General features: G+C 36.9%; 2 protein-coding genes across 9 annotated transcripts in view; one reads left to right on the top strand and one right to left on the bottom strand.

Annotated features, from left to right (window-relative positions):
* The window catches only part of FANCL (FA complementation group L), a 64,375-nt gene extending 47,496 nt beyond the window's left edge, over nt 1-16,879 (top strand). For 2 of the 3 annotated variants that reach the window (XM_070429259.1, XM_070429262.1), the window contains 7 exons: nt 6,156-6,306; nt 8,372-8,455; nt 8,868-8,913; nt 8,989-9,070; nt 9,910-10,026; nt 11,215-11,286; nt 11,655-16,879. In XM_070429259.1, the coding sequence (XP_070285360.1) occupies nt 6,156-6,306; nt 8,372-8,455; nt 8,868-8,913; nt 8,989-9,070; nt 9,910-10,026; nt 11,215-11,286; nt 11,655-11,690 (588 nt within the window). In that variant the 3' untranslated portion in view covers nt 11,691-16,879. The remainder of the gene's footprint in view (nt 1-6,155; nt 6,307-8,371; nt 8,456-8,867; nt 8,914-8,988; nt 9,071-9,909; nt 10,027-11,214; nt 11,287-11,654) is intronic. The other variant, XM_070429261.1, reaches the window with a different exon arrangement.
* The window catches only part of VRK2 (VRK serine/threonine kinase 2), a 108,799-nt gene that overhangs the window by 21,435 nt on the left and 68,655 nt on the right, over nt 1-18,709 (bottom strand). For 2 of the 6 annotated variants that reach the window (XM_070429254.1, XM_070429253.1), the window contains exons 12-13: nt 17,865-18,026; nt 7,252-12,102 (exon numbers count right to left, since the gene is read on the bottom strand). In XM_070429254.1, the coding sequence (XP_070285355.1) occupies nt 11,761-12,102; nt 17,865-18,026 (504 nt within the window). In that variant the 3' untranslated portion in view covers nt 7,252-11,760. Of the gene's footprint in view, nt 1-4,604; nt 6,718-7,251; nt 12,103-14,926; nt 14,961-17,864; nt 18,027-18,709 lie in introns of those variants that run through there. The other 4 variants (XM_070429255.1, XM_070429256.1, XM_070429258.1 and 1 more) reach the window with 4 other exon arrangements.

The following is an 18,709-nucleotide window of genomic DNA, read 5'->3' as shown; positions in this document are numbered from 1 at the left end:
CCATGGAGCTAATGAGAACTACTTCATCCACCTCCCTACTTACTTATTGGCTATGCTTCATAAGAAAATGTGACACCCTTTAAGGTTTTTGAATAATGATACATCCTAGTCTTCTGATGATTTGTTTTATGCGTTAAACATGAATAAGAATAATCAACCCGATGTTTCCTTGCTTCAGTATTGAGGTCCTTGACTCATACATGCCTTCCAACATAAAGATTGGCAAGCATTGCCAAAATAGACTGTGCTTCAGCATTATAAAACTGGGCAGGAAAAACAATAAGCCTGTTAGTATTTTTGTAAGGTCATGGATTGGTGACTTTTGAACAGACTTTCTAATGGTTCATGATCTCAAGGTTTAAGTGCCAAATCTATCATACTGGATAAGACTGTTCAGAAATCTTTCCAGTTGTGTTTGCTCAGAAATTTTCTGGGAATCAATGTAGGGGTCCCAGATACAGATCTTTTCACTGAGAAGCCCATATACAGAACAGTCCATATATTCTGATTTCAGTGCAGAGAATTTCATTAAGTGCCTTAGGTGATTCTAATATTAGATTGATCTCTTAATATTTTTATGCCTGCTATTTTCAAATCATGGAAAGATGTCTATTTTTTCCCCTCAAGATTACACTTGATCTTAGCCAAAAGGCTGAGAAGTGATTTTCCTCAGGATTAATACATTCTTTTTATTCTTCTGACCTTTGCTTTTAACACAGGAAATTGGACTCCATATCAGGCAATAGCTCCCCTGTTAAACTTAGATCTTCTGCTCCCTGTGAATGTAATGTTATAGAGGTAGTTTTCTAACTTCTGGTATTTAGTCTGTGCCGTTTTTCTGGTCATAGCTTTATCCCATATAAATACTAGAGAGGGGGAGAGGGGGGTCCCTCAGCCCGGCCTGTGCCCTCTCGCAGTCTGGGACCCCTCGGGAGATAATGACCTGCTGGCTTAGGCCCGCTCCCGGGTGGCAGAGGGCAGGCCCAATCCCTAGGTGCAGCCCCTGGTCGGGCTCAGAGCAGGGCCAATTGGAGAGTTGGGGCGCCACCCCGTCATGCACAGAGCAGGGCGGATTGGGAGGTTGCGATGCCACCCCTAGTCACGCTCAGAGTGGAGCCGATTGGGGGTTGTGGCACCGCCCCCTGTTACACTCAAGGCAGGGTAGATGGGGAGGTTGCGGCGCCACCCCGTCACACACAGAGCAGGGCTGATCAGGGGGTTGGAGAGCTCCCCCCTGTCGCTCACAGAGCAGGGACCATCAGGGGGGTTGAGGAGCTCCCCCCTGTCACTCACAGAGCAGGGCCGATAGGGGAGTTGGGGCACTGCCCTCTATCACCCACAGAGCAGGGCGGATCAGGGGGTTGGGGCGCCGCCACTGTCACACTTAGGGCAGGGCCGATGGGAGGGGTTTGGGGTGCCGCACCCTGTCACACACAGAGCCGCAGGGCGATCAGGGGGTTGGGGAGCTCCCCCCTGTCACTCACAGAGTAGGGGCGATAGGGGAGTTGGGGCACCGCCCCCTGTCACACACAGAGCAGGGCCTATCAGGGGGTTGGGGCGCCGCCCTCTATCACCCACAGAGCAGGGCCGATCAGGGGGTTGGGGTGCCGCCACTGTCACACTCAGGGCAGGGCCAATGGGGAGGTTATGGCTCTACCCCGTCACACAGCAGGGCCCGTGTGGCGGGGCAGTTGGGGCGCCACACCCTGTCACACACAGAGCAGCGCTGATCAGGTGGTTGGGGCGCCGCACTCTGTCACACACAGAGCCACAGGGCGATCAGGGGGTTGGGGAGCTCCCCCTTATCAGGCACAGAACAGGGCTGATCAGCGGGTTGGGGTGCCTTCCCCTGTCACGAACAGAGCAGGGCAGATAGGGAGGTTGTGGCCCCGCCCCCTGTCACACACAGAGCCACAGGGTGATCAGGGGGTTTGGGCTTTGCCCCGTCACGCTGATCCCGGTGCCGGGAGGCCTCGCGGCTCCGCTGATCCTGGTGCTGGGAGGCATATTACCCTTTTACTATATAGGATAGAGGCCTGGTGCACGGGTGGGGGCCGGCTGGTTTGCCCTGAAGGGTGTCCTGGATCAGGGTGGGGGTCTCCACTGGGGTGCCTGGCCAGCCTGGATGAGGGGATGATGGCTGTTTGCATCTGGTCACACCCCCTTCAGGGTGGGGGTCCCCACTGGGGTGCCTGGCCAGTCTGGGTGAGGGGCTGAGGGCCATTTTCAGGCTGGCGGGTGACTGAAGCTCCCAACCGCTCCTTTTTTCCTTTTTTTTAATTCTGGGCCAGCTTTAGCTCTGAGACTTGGCTCCAGCTATGAGACCTCCGCTGCTGAAAGCAGGTTTCTGGCCTTTGTTTACCTTCTGTATTTGAAACAATGTTGCGGTCCGGCTGGCTGAAGCCAGGCTGACTAAAGCAGGTTTCCGGGGTTTTGTTTAGCTTCTATTTTTGTTACAATGTTTCTTAGAGAGCAGCTGAGAGGCCGGCAAGGCAGACGGGGAACCTGGCTTCCTCTGTGACTGAAGCAAGCAAGCCTCCCTGTTCGAGTCAGCTGCCTGGCTGCCGGCCGCCATCTTGGTTGCAGTTAATTTGCATATCTCAGTGATTAGCCAATGGGAAGGGTAGCGGCCATACAGCTAATTACCATGTTTCTCTTTTATTAGATAGGATACACCACAAGGCAGATAGATACACATATAAACCAACCTGATGTGGTTGGAATGCCCTCTGTATGGGTCCTTGCTGCAAATCCTTGGAGTAAACAGCGGTTCTCAACCTGTGGGTCACGACCCCTGAAAATACATCCTCCATATCAGATATTTACATTACGATTCATAACAGTAGCAAAATTACAGTTATGAAGTAGCAACAAACATAATTTTATGGTTGGGGGTCACCACAACATGAGGAACTGTATTAAAGGGTCGCAGCTTTAGGAAGGTTGAGAACCACTGGTACTCTTCTCACCTTGCTTTATAATTTCTAACTTTCTCAGGATCTCTCTTTTTTACATTTTAAGGAAAAGAGATTGTTGAGGTTGTTTTTCATCCTGTCCTCTCCTCTTCCCCACCACAGGAAGGCTTGGATGAGAGGATTCTACATCATAGTCTTCGTTTCTGGAATATTTTCTTCTCTGTGAGATAGTTTGTTGCTTTTGGGACACAAAGCCTTGTGTTTTCTTTAGTTTTTTAGATACTAATTTCTGTTATCTTTTTTCCCTCCAGGCTTATTTCTGTCTCATATCTTTGTTCCTCTATTTCCTTTTCTTTAATCATGGCCCTATCTATGCATGTGTGCAAAGAAGGATGATACCTTCTTTTGATTAGTAAATTAATCAGTTGCAATATTTTGGGTGTTATTTTTGGATCTTCACTACATTTAAGCTATCTAACTGCTTTCTTTTCCCTACTAGGAATTTATGGTTTCAAACCAATTCCAAAAACTCAAAAGTTTTGGAAGGCTGACATTTTTTCCTTTAAACAATTGAAGTTGTATAATGCATCTTTCACTTCTTCCTTACATACATTCTGTATAATAGACTAATATGCAAATTGTCCCATCAGGAGTTCAACCAACCAGGAGTTTGACCGCTCGCTATGACGTGCGCTTACCATCAGGGGGAGACACACAACTAAGGAAGGCCCCAGCTGGCCCTGATTGCCGGCCAGGCCTAGGGACCCTACTCATGCATGAATTTCATGCACCGGGCCTCTAGTAGGGTTATAAAATATAACACAAATATTCTGATTCTGATATGTAGTTCTTTTTTTAAAAAATATTTTTATTGATTTCAGAGAGGAAGGGAGAGGGAGAGATAGAAACATCAATGACGCACACCCCACACTAGGGATCAAGCCCACAACCCAGGCATGTACCCTGACAGAAAATCGAACCGTGACCTCTTGGTTCATAGGTTGATGTTCAGCCACTAAGCCATGCTGGCTGGGCTGATACATAGTTATTTTGATTAAAGAAATGATTGCTGTACATTAAAGCATAGAAATTATTTACATTTAATGTATACATATTTATATATAATTTCAATTTAAAATCTGTTTATAAACAATAATTGGAAATAAATGGGAGTACATGATAGTAATCGGGATCTTGAAATATAGATACTTTTAAGTGGACAGAATGACCTACTTTATGGATTTTTGAAGTTATATTTGGAATTCTTATAGATCTGGAAGTGACTGTAGAAGCTATCTAGTGCACAACCACCTTCATATTTGCAATGTTAAGGTTTCTAGAAATTGAATATGTCTTAGTTAAGATCAGATACTTTGTTATCATCAAGATTACAGCTGTGTTCTCCTTATGGATTCTTTATCTTTGTATTAGATTTCAAAATAGTCCTATCAGGGAGTTGAAATGTTAGTTTCATTGAATTAAGTATATTTTTCCCTATGATGTGCATCTATATAGAGATGGCTGAGTAGTTCTAGAGTTCTCCATCTGGCTTAAATAGATTTGGGTAGGATCATAGAGAAGATAGTTACTAAGCCTTGGAGTAGTAAATATACCCATGGAAAGTGTTAGTTTACTCTCTGTAAACATATTTGTGTATACATACTAAAAAAGAATGATAATTGCAAGCCATGACAAAGAACTATGGTTTTAATCAGTAATAATATATAAAACACAATTTGCAAGCTACTTGTATATAAAGGTAAACTTAAGAAATAGAATAAGCCAAACCGGTTTGGCTCAGTGGATAGAGCGTCGGCCTGTGGACTGAAAGGTCCCAGGTTCGATTCCGGTCAAGGGCATGTACCTTGGTTGCGGGCACATCCCCAGTAGGAGGTGTGCAGGAGGCGGCTGGTCGATGTTTCTGTCTCATCGATGTTTCTAACTCTCTATCCCTCTCTCTTCCTCTCTGTAAAAAAATCAATAAAATATATTTAAAAAAAAAAAAAAGAAATAATCATCAATGATTATTTTATATGTCATGTAGTTCAGTTCAGTTTAAATATTTATTGAATAGCTTTTGCAACTTGTGTTACTTTCATTAAGTGGTAGTATTACAAAGAAAAAACATTTTGATAAGAACTGCACCTAAACTTTTATGATAGAATACAAAAATCAACTTAATTGCAGTATAAATAATGGGCTTTAGGGGAATGTGACTAGAGGGGGGGAAATACAGTTAAAAGGTTGATATGAATGGTTTTAAGTAGGAAACTGATATGTTCAGTTTTATATTTTAGATCAGGTACTCTACAGTAAGGTAGTTAAAGTCAAGGATGGCTAGTCTGGATATGGAAACAGGAACTAGGGAATTATTCTAATGGCATATAATTATGCTAGGGTAATAGAATTGTCAAGATAAATATGTTAAAATAGAATCAGGTTCTATGTTAACTTATTAAATTTATTAGGTGTAAGAGAGGACATCTATAAGGATCACAACTAGTTTCTTGTTTGGTAATCTTAAAAATTGTGCTGAAACCAGTGGGAAAAAGTAATAAAATATAGCCCATAGTTAAACAAGCAAACAAACAAACAAACACTCTTGTGAGTTTAGTTTTCTGATTTCTGGATTCTGACATTTAAACTTATAGGTAAGTTTGGTATACCAGAAGAGAACAGATATTCGACCTTCAGTATTGTGAAAGGTTCTTCTCAAACATTAAGCTCTAGTTCTTATAAACTTTTCTATATAGAAGTCTGAAAAGTTATTCATTCATAATGTTTAAAAGTAATTTAAGTTGCAAATAGTACTGCATTTAACTTGATAATGACAGCAAAAGTGAAAATATTTTCATCCTAAAATTGTAACACTGCCCCAAATATATTATATACATTAATAGTCTTACATACATATCTTATTGTATTAGTAGTTACTATGTCATATATATAATACAAAATTCATCATACAAATAAATGGTGATGGAAAAAATTTAAAAATGACATTTATCAAAAAAGCCAGTCTTCTTGAGAATTGTATAGTCCAGTGACAAAGGAATTCTGTTAATATTGATGGAGGTGAAGAGGTTTGAAGCAGAGCGAGTTGACTCTTGTTCACAAGAGTCTATTTTTAGCTGAAATAAAGCAGTTAAAATTCTAAATTTGGGTTTTAAAATAAAAGTGAAAGATGATATGCAATTGATAGTGCCATACAACTTATTCAGCGTTCATCTATCTTCACAGAGTTCCCTAATAAGCATTCATAGTCAGTTTTTGGCAGCATTGGAATCACTGAAGACATTCTGGGATGTTATGGATGAAATCGATGAGAAAACTTGGGTACTTGAACCCGAAAAACCTACTCGGAGTGCAACAGCACGCAGAATTGCAGTAGGTGGGGAAAGATGAATAATGAGGCTTTTTTCTTTTTAACGCATTTGATTGTATTTCGTATTACTTAGGAAAATGTATCTAAAGATGACATTGGACTTTTAGGTGAGACTTTTCTGCATGAATTAAGCTATTAAAACTTTCTAGGATGAACTTTTTTTTTTATTACTATGTATTTAAATGTAAATATTTCAGGGGAAAAGGGCAAGTACTGAGGTGTTTCATTATAAAAGGTGATGATCCAATGGAAGCAGCATTCAGAGATGGTGTTAAATTAGCTTTTAATTAGCACAGAAATAGTGGAGCAGGCTTTTCAAAACTTACATTACTTAGGAAAAAGAACTATGTTAGAAATAATGAAGTCTTCATCCATGAAACTAGAGAAGATGAGTGTGAACAAATCTGGGAATATTTTCTGAAAAAATATAGAAGAGAATAAAATAACTCACGGGCCTTTGAAGAGTAAACAAAAAGCACAAAATAACTGAATAGTTTTGAAGTATTTTCATAAATATGTGAAATAACTATAAATATCATCCTTTAAAAATCACTATATTCTCCTTACTATAAAATGATTGTTTTATGTATTTCATTATGAGCAAGCAAAAGTTTTCAAGGTCTGCCTTTCAAGACTAGATATTTTAAACTCCATTTGAGTTCACACTAAATACTGTAGTTGGTTAGAAGATACCTATTCATATCTTTCCCCCCTCTTTTCCTAGCTCAAATAGATATGTTGTTACAAATCCGAATGATATCTTGAAATTTTGATGTGGATCATATCCCAATTAGTGAGCAATTTTTAGAGTTTTTACCCAGGCATGCTATATTACGTGGGTGAAAAGTGGTAAGAGGAAAATATAATCGTACAGCAGTTCTACAAAGACTGTTGTTACCCAGTTTGTTAAAAAAAAAAAAAAAAAAAAAAACAACCTAAAAGGTAAACTATGATTTGCCTTTATAAGACCAAGTTTTTAACAAATTAAGTAAAAGATTACTTAATATAGCTATTGTTAGTTAATAACCACTGTTAAGGGAAAGTATTTTCTGGAGTTAAAGGCTGATACAGAATTTGTGTTCATGGCAAGGAATGTATTAGCAAATGAGATTATAAATTAACTTTTTGTTTTTCTCAGTGAATGACTTATAGTCATTTATTTTCTTTGGTTACCTTTTTGCCAGATATGTAATAATTGTACTTATGTTGTTAGGAGAAGAGGAAAGTATAATTGTACAATAGTTCTACAAAGCGTGTTGTTACCTAGTTAGCCAAAGGCTTATACAATATAGAGTATAGAATGTATAAAGACATTACATTTTTATCATAAAAATGAAATTCAAATTGACCTTAAACAATTATACTATGCACCTTCAAAAATAGTAAAATATATGAAATTTGTACAGTACTCTAGTATAGTTAAAATTTATTTTAAAAAATCTAGTACCAAGTAGAAATAGCTTTTTTTATAGATTCCGCAAGCAAGATTAGTTGCTGTTCTTACTAAATGAACACTTTCATATTTAATAGGAATTGAACCCTTTAACTTACAAGGGAAAACTTCACATGGAGCAAAAGAATTCAGAAAGAATTTTTATAAACCTTCATAAAACTCAAATCTTAAGCATGTTTATTTTTTACCATTTGTTGTACTTCCATTCTTTAATTCTGACCATAGTTCTATTATTTCCAAGAGAGTCATGAGAAGTAATTTAGGTATTTCTTAAATATTTGATTTGTGAATTTTTAAAAACCATCAATATATAAAACCTTGTATTTAAACTTTAATAGAATGCTAACCAAGATTCTGATCTAAATTAAATATATTAACTTATGGATTGACTGTTTTTTGAAACTTAGGGTCCTCAAATCTTTAGCTACAATTATAATTTCAAAATTTACATCTTTTAATGAAATTATACTATAGAGATATATTTACTTTTTATGAAAAATTTTTATGAAAAATTTATAAAGCATTTGGTTACTGTTTCCTTGTATATACAATGAAATAAACACCCAGCCAGATACTCCTTAATTTTTTTGTAAAAACTTTTAATATCTTTTATTCTAGGGAATAATGCTTCCATACATATAGAGGTGGACCCCAAGCACCCCACTATGCTTCCCGAGTGCTACTTCCTTGGAGCTGACCATGGTGTGCGATCTCAGATTCAAGTATTTTAACAGAATCATAAAATCCTTGTCTACCACTGTTAAAATATTACTCTAAAATATTAGGGGTAATTATTTCAAATGAAAATCTCATTTTGAACTACATACTTTTGTTTTTAATATATTATTTTCTAATGAAGCAAGCAAAATCTGTAGTTAACAATACTATATTGTATATTTAAAAGTTACTATGAGATCTTAAAAGTTTTCATCTTAAGAAAAAATTATCTGGTGATGGATATTAATTTGTACAATCATTATGTTGTACACCTAAAACTAACAGTGGTGTATGTCAATTTAAATTAGAAACAAATTCTGTGCCAAATGTGATTTTACAAAATGAGAACAACAACCCCTAAATTATTAAACTTTTTTTTTTCTTTAAATATCTAAAGTGGTGAAACCCCTAGGAATTAAGCTGAGCAGAAACATACATTTGTGGTAGGTATCTTTGCAATAGAACTATTACTTTTCTATGACTTTACAAATTTAATTAAAAAAATTTTATGTTTTCAGGGATCCAGAAAATACTCTATTACAAAATTTGAAAGATGTTTTAGAAATTGATTTCCCAGCTCGTGCTATCCTAGAAAAATCTGTAAGTGTTTTCATTGCTTTGATATTCCAAATAGCATTGAAGAATGAAAGTTAAAACTTCTTTTAGGCACCAAAGAAAAATGAGGTTGAAAGTGAGGGAATTAGAAGAATTTTATAACAGACTTTTGAACTGCAAGCAAGCTGCATGAAAGTACTTGTTAACCTTCGACTAATGGTGATGTGTACTTTTCATGGTCTTTGTAACAGTAAATTGATTGACAGACATCTTTATTATTAAAAATAGAGGGTAAGGTCCAAAGTAGCTAATGGAATGTTTGGATTTTCTATACTGTCTGCTTCTGGATGACTGAAATGAAGTTCTGATTAGCTTAATATAAGTGTTTAAAGACAGTAGTACGGTTTTTCAAAACTGAATAGACAAGATTGCATTGCAAATAAATTTAGAATTGAATTTTGACAAAGCTACTAAATTGTAAAACACTAAAGTGGTGGAGATGTTTTTGTCTTTTTCCTTTAGTTACACAATTTTGAAGTTTAGTTAGTAATCACTAGCTAATATCAGTTCCTGTTTTTACATACTTGAGTGTATATTGATGTACAATATGGGAAAATTACTTAAGCCCAAACATCTTGTGAGAATAAACAGAATCTGTTTTTTTATATGTATCCATGTGTATAATTTATTGAATGAAAAAGGGAGCGCACTCATACAAATAGCTTTTCTTGTGTTAAATAGTAATGTGACTCTATTTTCTATAATAGAGTAATTTTTATAAAAACTATAATTATGAAAATTTAATATTATCTATACCATATTCATTCTCTCATCTCATTTTGTATGTTTTAAACACACTTATAAATATATCTTTTCTTTTGAAGGATTTTTCTATGGATTGTGGAATTTGTTATGCCTATCAACTTGATGGTGCCATTCCTGATCAAGTGTGTGATTATTCTCAGTGTGGGCAGCCTTTCCATCAAATATGCTTATATGAGGTAAAGTAAAAATCACATCAGTAAGACTTTTTTTCAGCTAACACAACAAAGAAAGAATATAAATTTGAAATATTTAGACTAAAATCTATTTCAGTATGATCTCCTGTTTTTTCATTAGCTCCTGCATTACTATACTAGTTCATTCCAGATGTCCATGTGCTTCATTTTTCCATCATGTCCAGAATACATTCATGAACTACTATTGACACATAAATTAAATTGATGGTACACTAGAATCAGGAAACACCTCATGTAACTACATGCAAACTGTAGACTCACCTAGTTGGGGGTGGTAGTGGCAGTAAGGTGAAGGGGAACTAGCACTGTGGAGCATCTATTACTTTTCAGGCTAGTTTTAAGTACAGAATAAATGAAATAATCTTTCGTTTGATAATTGAGAATACATCCTGTGATCTGAGTATCTCACATCACTCTTAGTGACATTTTATTTGTTATATGTGAAGACTGCTTTTATTTCTGTCACTCATCATTTGCTCTGTATAGCATTCATCTTAGTGCACAGTTGACATATGTTAAACTATATGTGCATCAATATACAAAACACCTTGCAGTTGTATGGTGCTTTCAATTTTCTAAGTCTTCCATAGTAATACTACCTGGTTTTAACAAGGGAGAACTGAGTTAGAGATGTCAGTTTACCTTATATAAAAATCCTATCAGTTCTAATTATAGAGATACTCTTAAGGGAACATGTGTTTTCTTTTATAATAATGAATTATTCATTTAGTTTTTGAAAATGAACTGTCTAATGCTGGTAACAAATGGTTGAGAATTAACTCACTATTGGTGAATAACACCAGAATTAAGACTTAACTTTTCAAGAGTTTATGGTATCTTTCACTGCATTAGGTCTTAAAATTAATGTCTTTAGGTAGATCTGTGAGCCCCATAGACCCATATGCATTATTTGTGTGTTTCAGGAATAGAAAAGATGAATAATTTTCATCAAAATCTTACCGGGGTCCATAATTTGGTTATACAGCACTGGGTATAAACCTTGAAATCCATGTTGGTTTCCCTTGTTATTCCACATATTAGTAGTCTAACATTGGCTCAGAAAATGTTCCCCTTACTCTTGCAAAAGAGATTTAAGAGAGTAAATTATTTTTGGAATTATCTGTATTCATGCTAACATTGCTCCCTTTCTCTTCTCTTTAAAATCTCCAGTGGTTGAGAGGACTACAGACTAGTAGACAGAGTTTTAACATTTTATTTGGTGAATGTCCATATTGTAGTAAGGTAAGCAATTAATCACATTTCATAAAATATCCTTAGTGGTCAGTTATGTGTTTTAGAAGATATCTTTATATCAACTTTCCTAAAACTTTTTGAGATATAACTTATGTATTTAAAAAAAGCAAAGTTTCTGTAAGATAAATTGTCCTTATAAATAAAATTTTAATTTTCAAACTGCTCCTTTGATCCAAAGAGGTAATCCCTCTTTTTTGGAATAACCTTTTTAAATTTTCTGGGTGATCTGAAACTTCAGAAAAGTATTTTCCAAACTGTATCATGACACCATTTCTTGTATAAAGCAATTTTTTTTTAGAATGTTCACAAACTTGTTTTGTTAAAATGTATTCCTTTTTTTTTCTGTTTTTTTTTAGCCAATTACCTTGAAAATGTCTGGGAGGAAGCCCTAAAATAAGAATGTAACATTTCTGTGAAGAACTGAAACTTTAAAAGCTATCAAAAGGATTTTGTTTGATATCTTCAGAGAAAATATAAAGCAAGACCCACTAACATCAAAAGTAAAAGAATGATGAAGCCATAATGATATACATCTGCTTTTGTCTCTTCACTAAGGGTAAACTGGGAAATTGCAGACCAAAATCCTGTAGAACTTAAGTCTGTGACTTCCATACCAGCTGTGGAAGTGCACGTGTACCAAGATGGACATCTGGACTTGTTGAATATATCTGGACGGGTAAAATCTTGATGGGGTTCATAAAATGAGTTTGGGAACTGCATAAAGCTCTCTTTTTGTGGAGAACTTTTTACTTCATTCAAAAATTCTTGCAACTCACAATATTTTTGTCTTCTCCTTGTGCTTTCCTATGGAAAAAGACATATACAGTGTGTTAGATCTGAGTTATCCAGTATCTGTTTTGTGTACTCATGCTAAATAAGCTTTTTTGTCTTTATTTTACCTGAGAAGTTTTTTGTTTTTTGTTTTTAGATCCTGGATTTTAGGAGTTTATAAAGTACTTACCAGCATCAAACAGTCAAATCTGGTTAATTTTATTGGTTCTTTTAAACCAGTAAGTAAGCTATCTGTTAACTTACAATCCAAAAATAAGACAGAATATAAAAACTGAATTTTTTGGCAAGACAAAAAAACAGATTTAATCTTACAGATGTCAGATAATTATTAATGACCAAAAAGCTTTCTAATGACATAGTGATTCTAGGGGAGCAAGATGGCTGTCCAGCCACCTGATGCTTCAGCCTCCAGAGGAGGTTGACACCTTCCCATCACAGACCTCAAGAAGACAGCTGGTTAAAGTCCTTGTTTGTCCACAAAGTTGATCTAGGAAAAGATGCTCACTCTTATCTCCCAACAAAAAAGGAAACAACCAGTCTGTCTTTACAGTGTTAAACCTGAATGCCTAAAAGTATAACAATAAACTTTGTCAAGAGGTGTGTGGCCCAAGATAAACCCAAGGACTTGGAACTTATGGTACGGTGAGCAGGATACTAACTTTAAACTAACAAAGTCACACTAATGCAGTTTCCCTAAAGTTCTGTCAGCTTAAAGGCAAAATAAGTAAATAGTTATTTCATTGGACTAATAATATATTTTGTTCCACACACAAAAATATGACATATTTTATAAAGGCTGAGACCAACTGGTAAGCTAACTTATATAATAAAAGCCTAATATGCAAATTGATGGAACGACCTGTGGAATAACCGGTCACTGTGATGCGCACTGACCACCAGAGGGCAGACGCTCAATGCAGGAGCTGCCCGTAGGCCCCAGGCTGGCCAAGGCTTGTGCCAGTGGGGCCCCCGATTGCCCCACCGGTCACACCACGGATTGGCCCTGATCGCCAGCCAGGCCTAGGGACCCTACCTGTGCACGAATTTCGTGCACCAGGCCTCTAGTCTATATATAACTTACTTATCTGTGGAAGTGGATGCTATTCCCACCTAAATGGAGAATAGAAGTCAAGCTACTAAACGTGTATAACCTATACATCTCTTTAAGCAACAACAAATGATATCCAATAGGAAAGTACTCATAAAGGACTTCACTTTGAGAGATCTGATTGGGAGAGTCTATGGCATAGCTTAGAAAAGTGTGGCTTACTGCCTAGCTGCCTGAATTATGCATAAAGTTTTATTGGAACACAGCCTCACCCATTTTTTATGTATTATCTATGGCTGCTTTTACACTGTAATGACAGAGCTGAATTGTTGTGATAATGACTGGACCTTAAGGATAAAATATGTACCACCTGGCCCCTGATCTAACATTAAAAAGCATACAAAGTCATTTTGAGATCTTGCTAAGATACAGATCTCATTCAGGAGGTGTGAGATGAGACCTTAGTTTCTGTGTTCCTAAGAAGCACTCCAGGTGATGCCAGTGCATCTAGATGGCATAACACACTTTGAGTAGCATGGGCTTAAGGTATGCAACAATTCTGCCAGGGCAGGGGTTCTCAACCTGGGAAAATTTTTGTCCCTGTATTTGTGAAGATATTTTGGGTTGTCACAACTGGGAAGAGGTACTATTGCATCTACTGGTTAAAGGCCAGGGATAGTGGCCTACAATGTACAGAACAGCCCCTTACAGCATATATCCTAGCCCAATATGCCAAAAGTGATTCTATCAAACTGCATTATGAGCACCCCTCTTCTAGTTCTGGCCATGAGTAATGGGTATTGACCAGATTTCCCCTCCTGCTGTGAAATCCCATGAAATAAATACAACAATCAAGTTGGACAAAATACAGGTACCAACTTATTAGGCTACAATTTAAGATGACTTTTACCATAGGGAAGCCTATAAAAGTTTAAACAGAAGTCAGGACATGATCAAGTTGAACTACCAATAAATTAACTGCCCGCCAGGACAAAATTCAAAACTCTTTAATAAAGTCTGGACTCTCAAGAACTTAGCATCCAGAATATTCAATAAAACTTTACTAAACATAAGAAGCAGGAAATTTTGACCCATAACTAGGAGAAAGAAATAGAGTCAGATATGAGCCAGATGGCAGAATTATCAAACAACAATAAAACATCTACATAAATATGTGCAAAGACTTAAAGGAAAAATTAAGCATAATTAGTGAACAGATGGGGGACTCAGCAGAGAAATAGAAAATATAATGCACTTGTAGAACTGAAAAATATGACATGAAAACTTCATTGTCAAACCAGCTCTTAAATCTAGCAAATCAATGAGACCCAGCAAAACAATATCCAAACTGAAATACAGCAACATAAAAAAATGATTTGATAAATGAACAAAGCTTCAGTTATCTGTTAGGAAAGGTAAAACGATCTCATCTGCATATATTTGGCTATTAGAAGGAGAAATTAAGAGGGATTAAGGCAGGAAACAAAGAAATAGCTGAAACTTTTTCAATTTGATGACAAATATCAATCCAATGATAAAAGAAGCTCAATCAACCCAAGAAGAATAAATACAAGACAGCCATACCCCCAAGAAAAAGGTGAGAAGCAAATCTAAAAGCAGGATCAATAAGAACACATTGTATGCAGGAAACGTATTTATATGTTTTACGTTGACTGTAAGTAGAGCCACCTGTTAGCGCGCGATAAAAACTACCCGCACACAATGTGAGAATAATCACTAATTTCTTACAAGAAAAACAACATGGAAATATCTTTTAAGATTCCATACCCAATGAAGCCTTCAAAATGAAAATGAGCAGCATCTGTTAACAGACAAGACAGAGTAAGAGCATTCTAAGTGAAACATCCTGCGAATTGCAACTAAAGACTGGACAAAAAGAAACTAATAGAACATTGTGAAAGTTGCACAATGGAAAGCAGACTGGATAGAGACTCAGGACATGAAGAAGTAACAACCATGAGTCTTTCACCCCAAGCTCCCTCTTTTTGGATCCTATATCTCTCAGCCTGGCCATACAGCAGCCTGCAATCTGAAAACAATATGCACAGACCAAAGGTTCAGAAGTCTCTAAGCAATGGACCTGAGGAGTGGCAGGTTTACAGGAGAGAACCCTTTGCCTATACCTGCTCTATTCTAGGTGAAAACCATAAAAAGCTGTGCCTCTCCCACTTCCCTCCTTACACCATAAACCTGACTGATTTGAGATGGTTCACAGACTCAAACATGAACCCTAAAACAATAAGCCTTCTAAATATATAAATATAGCAAAGTTACTTTGTGACCTTAAAGTAGACAAAAGTTTCATTACCAAAAAAAAAAAAAAAAAAATTGTAAAGCAAAAAATTGGTTAATTGAACTTTAACAAATACTGTCTGGCTGGTGTGGTTCAGTGGGTGAGCATCAACGTAGGAACCAGGAGTTTGAGGATCAATTCTAATTCAGGGCAGATGCCCCAGTTGAGGGCTTGATCCCTAGTAGGATGCAGCCAGTCAATGAATCTCTCTCATCATTGATGTTTCTATCTCCTTCTCCCTTCCTTAGAAATCAATAAAGATATATTTTAAAATAACAAATAGCTTCAAAATCAAAGACACTATTAAGTGACTGATAGCTGTCAGAGGGGAGGGGAAAGAGTGGGAGTGGATGAAAGAAGGTGAAGGGATTAGCCAAAGAACATATATGCATAACCCATAGACATAATAGTGTGGTGATGGCCAGAGTGAAGGGGGTTGGTTGAAGGTGGGCAAATGGGGGGGAGGCATCTCTAATAGTGTTAACAATTAAAAAGAGAGAGACACATGGCTAATAGGCAGGCTGCACACTAAGGAGAAGATATCGACAATACAGATATAGGACAGGAGACTTATGTGTGAAATATATAAGGAATTCTTACAACTTAGTAATATAAAGACAACTAAATAAAAATGGATCAAAACACTTGAAAAGGCATTTAACAAAAAAGATTTATGAATGAGCATTTAGCACATGAAAAGGTGCTCAAAATTACTAGTCATCAAGAAAGTGATCATTAGAATCACCATGAGATGCTAATATACACGTGTTGGAATGGCTAAAATAAAAAATAACACCAGATGTTAGGGAGGACGGAACTCTTGTACATTACTGGGGAAAGTATAAAGTGGGAACCATTTTTTAGCTTTTCGTAAAGCTGAATATGCATCTGATATGAAACCCAGCAGTTTCACCTCTGAGGAAAAACAAAACATGTCCATTGGGCTTGTGTCAGAATGTTTATAGCAACTATACTTGTGGTGGCTAGAGCCAGGGAGCCCAACTGTCCATTAATAAGAGAAAGAATATGGGAATTATGATATAGTTAATCAAGTACTACTCAACAAGAAAAAGAGCAAATTACTAATACATGCAACAGTATAGATAAATCTCAAAAAGCATGCTGAGTGAAAGAAGCCAGACACAAAAGTGCATACTGTATGACTACATGTATGTGAAATTCTAGAAAAGGCAAAACTAATCCATTGAAGAGAATCAGAATGTCAAAACAGTGGTTGTCTCGGAGGTGAAGGGACTGACTGAGAAAGGGAACAAAAACTTTCTGGAGTGATAAAATGTACACACACATCACACTGCCATCCAGTGATAATGAATCAGTTTCTAAGCTTGGAACCTGGGCATCGATCTCTTTACAGTCCCTCCCTCTCCCATACAGTTAATTCTGGTACACAGGAAGGGTTGAAAAAGAGCACCCAAGAATCTATTTTGTCACCAAGCAGAATTTTCTAATTATACAAATGGGAACTGTAAGATATGACCATTTGAAGTAGATGTCTTTACAATTAAAAAATTGGTGCTGCTATTATTCTGTAACAGAGTAAATGCAAAAACTTCCTATTAGTATTATAAAAGCTTATCTCTCCCTGGATAAGTTTGTATGCTTACTGGCTGGAAATGAAATGTCTAATTAGTATGCTTCTAATTTTTGCCTTGTCTCCCAAGAAGTTCAAATCCAACTTTAATGCTCAGTTTACTGATTAACATCCCAAATGCCTGACATACCAATTTGGGGGGAAGGGGTGAGAGGTAGAAAGTGGGGGAGTTAAACTATTCTATTTCACATTTCGGAAAATGATGGTGTACAAATCATATAACATTGGCCCTTCTGAAAAAAAAATTTCACTGCAGATATAAATACACTGTACTCATCAAAAAGTTTAGATTAGGGAAGACATTGGCTGTTGGCTGAGTGAGTCGTCTGCTAAAGGTGAGTCACTATCCAACCAAGTGATCAAATGATGTAGAAAGTACATCATTTTAAAATGCAACCATACTGACAGAGGAACACTTCACTTACAGTTGATTATAAGGGTTAGAGTGGAGGAACCAATGTAAAAGTATGGAATATGTTAAGAGTCCCTAATGGATCATAGATGGCATAAAAATTTAAGTGCACTTCATTACAGTCTTAGGCTAAAGGAAGAAATCAGATCTGTAGGCAAATGTATTCACTGTCATTCTTTTCTCTGGTAACTGGTGTTGGCTGCTTTGATTTTATCTGCTGGATAGAACATTTACTGTCCCTTCTCATTTAACAAAACTATACAACCTTGGCCCCCAGAAGAAAATAAAACATCTTTATTCCCAAAGGGCATATTCTAATGTAACGCCTTCGTTACGAAATCATAGCGAAGGTATGCAATAAGGAGAAAGAATCAAAAACACCTCTCACCTGCGCTGTTTCTTTGTTAAGCAATCCAATCCGCTTCTCCTCTTTCTGAACTCTTCTCCGTGTTGCAGAGGGCTCAGCACTTCTCTCACTGTGGACACTTTTTTCTGTTAACCTATTTTGCATCTGATTGACTTGCTTTGTTGCAGCCTTTTGCGAACCAACCTGTTGATTTAGAGTAATAACAGGTAATGAAAACTTTTGACACCTAAAAAAATGCATTTACATCCAGATTCTTGAAAATTCTAAACTTGCCAAGATTTGAAAAAAAAAAAAAAAGAAATAGAGAGGAAACCAACAAATGGACGTTATAGAAAAAATACAGTAGTTGGCAAGATCCTGACCCTTTCTCATCAGTAGGACAAGACCAATTAAAATTAGTGTCTCTGTTGTGCACTCTTTGGAAATTACCTCTGCAGATAACTTGCTTATTGAAAACAGCATTTTTTACAGAAAACTGTCACATTTAAAACGGCACATGAATTCATTATTAACCTTTGCTGGGAATGGATCCAGAATATCTTTTTAGTTTAAACTCCTAATTAGAATCTTCGTTTTCTATCACTGAAGGGAGCCTAATTAATGTGAATGTGTAAGAGGAGCTTATGATGTTGCCTACTTTTTTTATACAGGTAATTTAACCTTTACGCAGATGAATAACAGTTCATGTCATCTAATCCTGTGTACCAGGATCAGAGGTTAAGTTCTACAACCAACTTGCTTCTAAGGTTTCTTTTTCACATTGGGGCGTTATCTGGGGGATGACTGACTCTTAATAACCCTGAGGTAGACAGGGAAAGAGAAGTGCAGATCCCTCCGTACGGCTGGAAGATTGAAAGCCATGGTGA

Source organism: Myotis yumanensis, unplaced genomic scaffold, assembly GCF_028538775.1.
Source record: "Myotis yumanensis isolate MYYU_CA2020_CCGP unplaced genomic scaffold, mMyoYum1.0.hap1 SCAF_11, whole genome shotgun sequence".
In the NCBI taxonomy this organism is placed as follows: domain Eukaryota; kingdom Metazoa; phylum Chordata; class Mammalia; order Chiroptera; family Vespertilionidae; genus Myotis; species Myotis yumanensis.
This window is presented reverse-complemented; position numbering and strand designations above follow the sequence as displayed.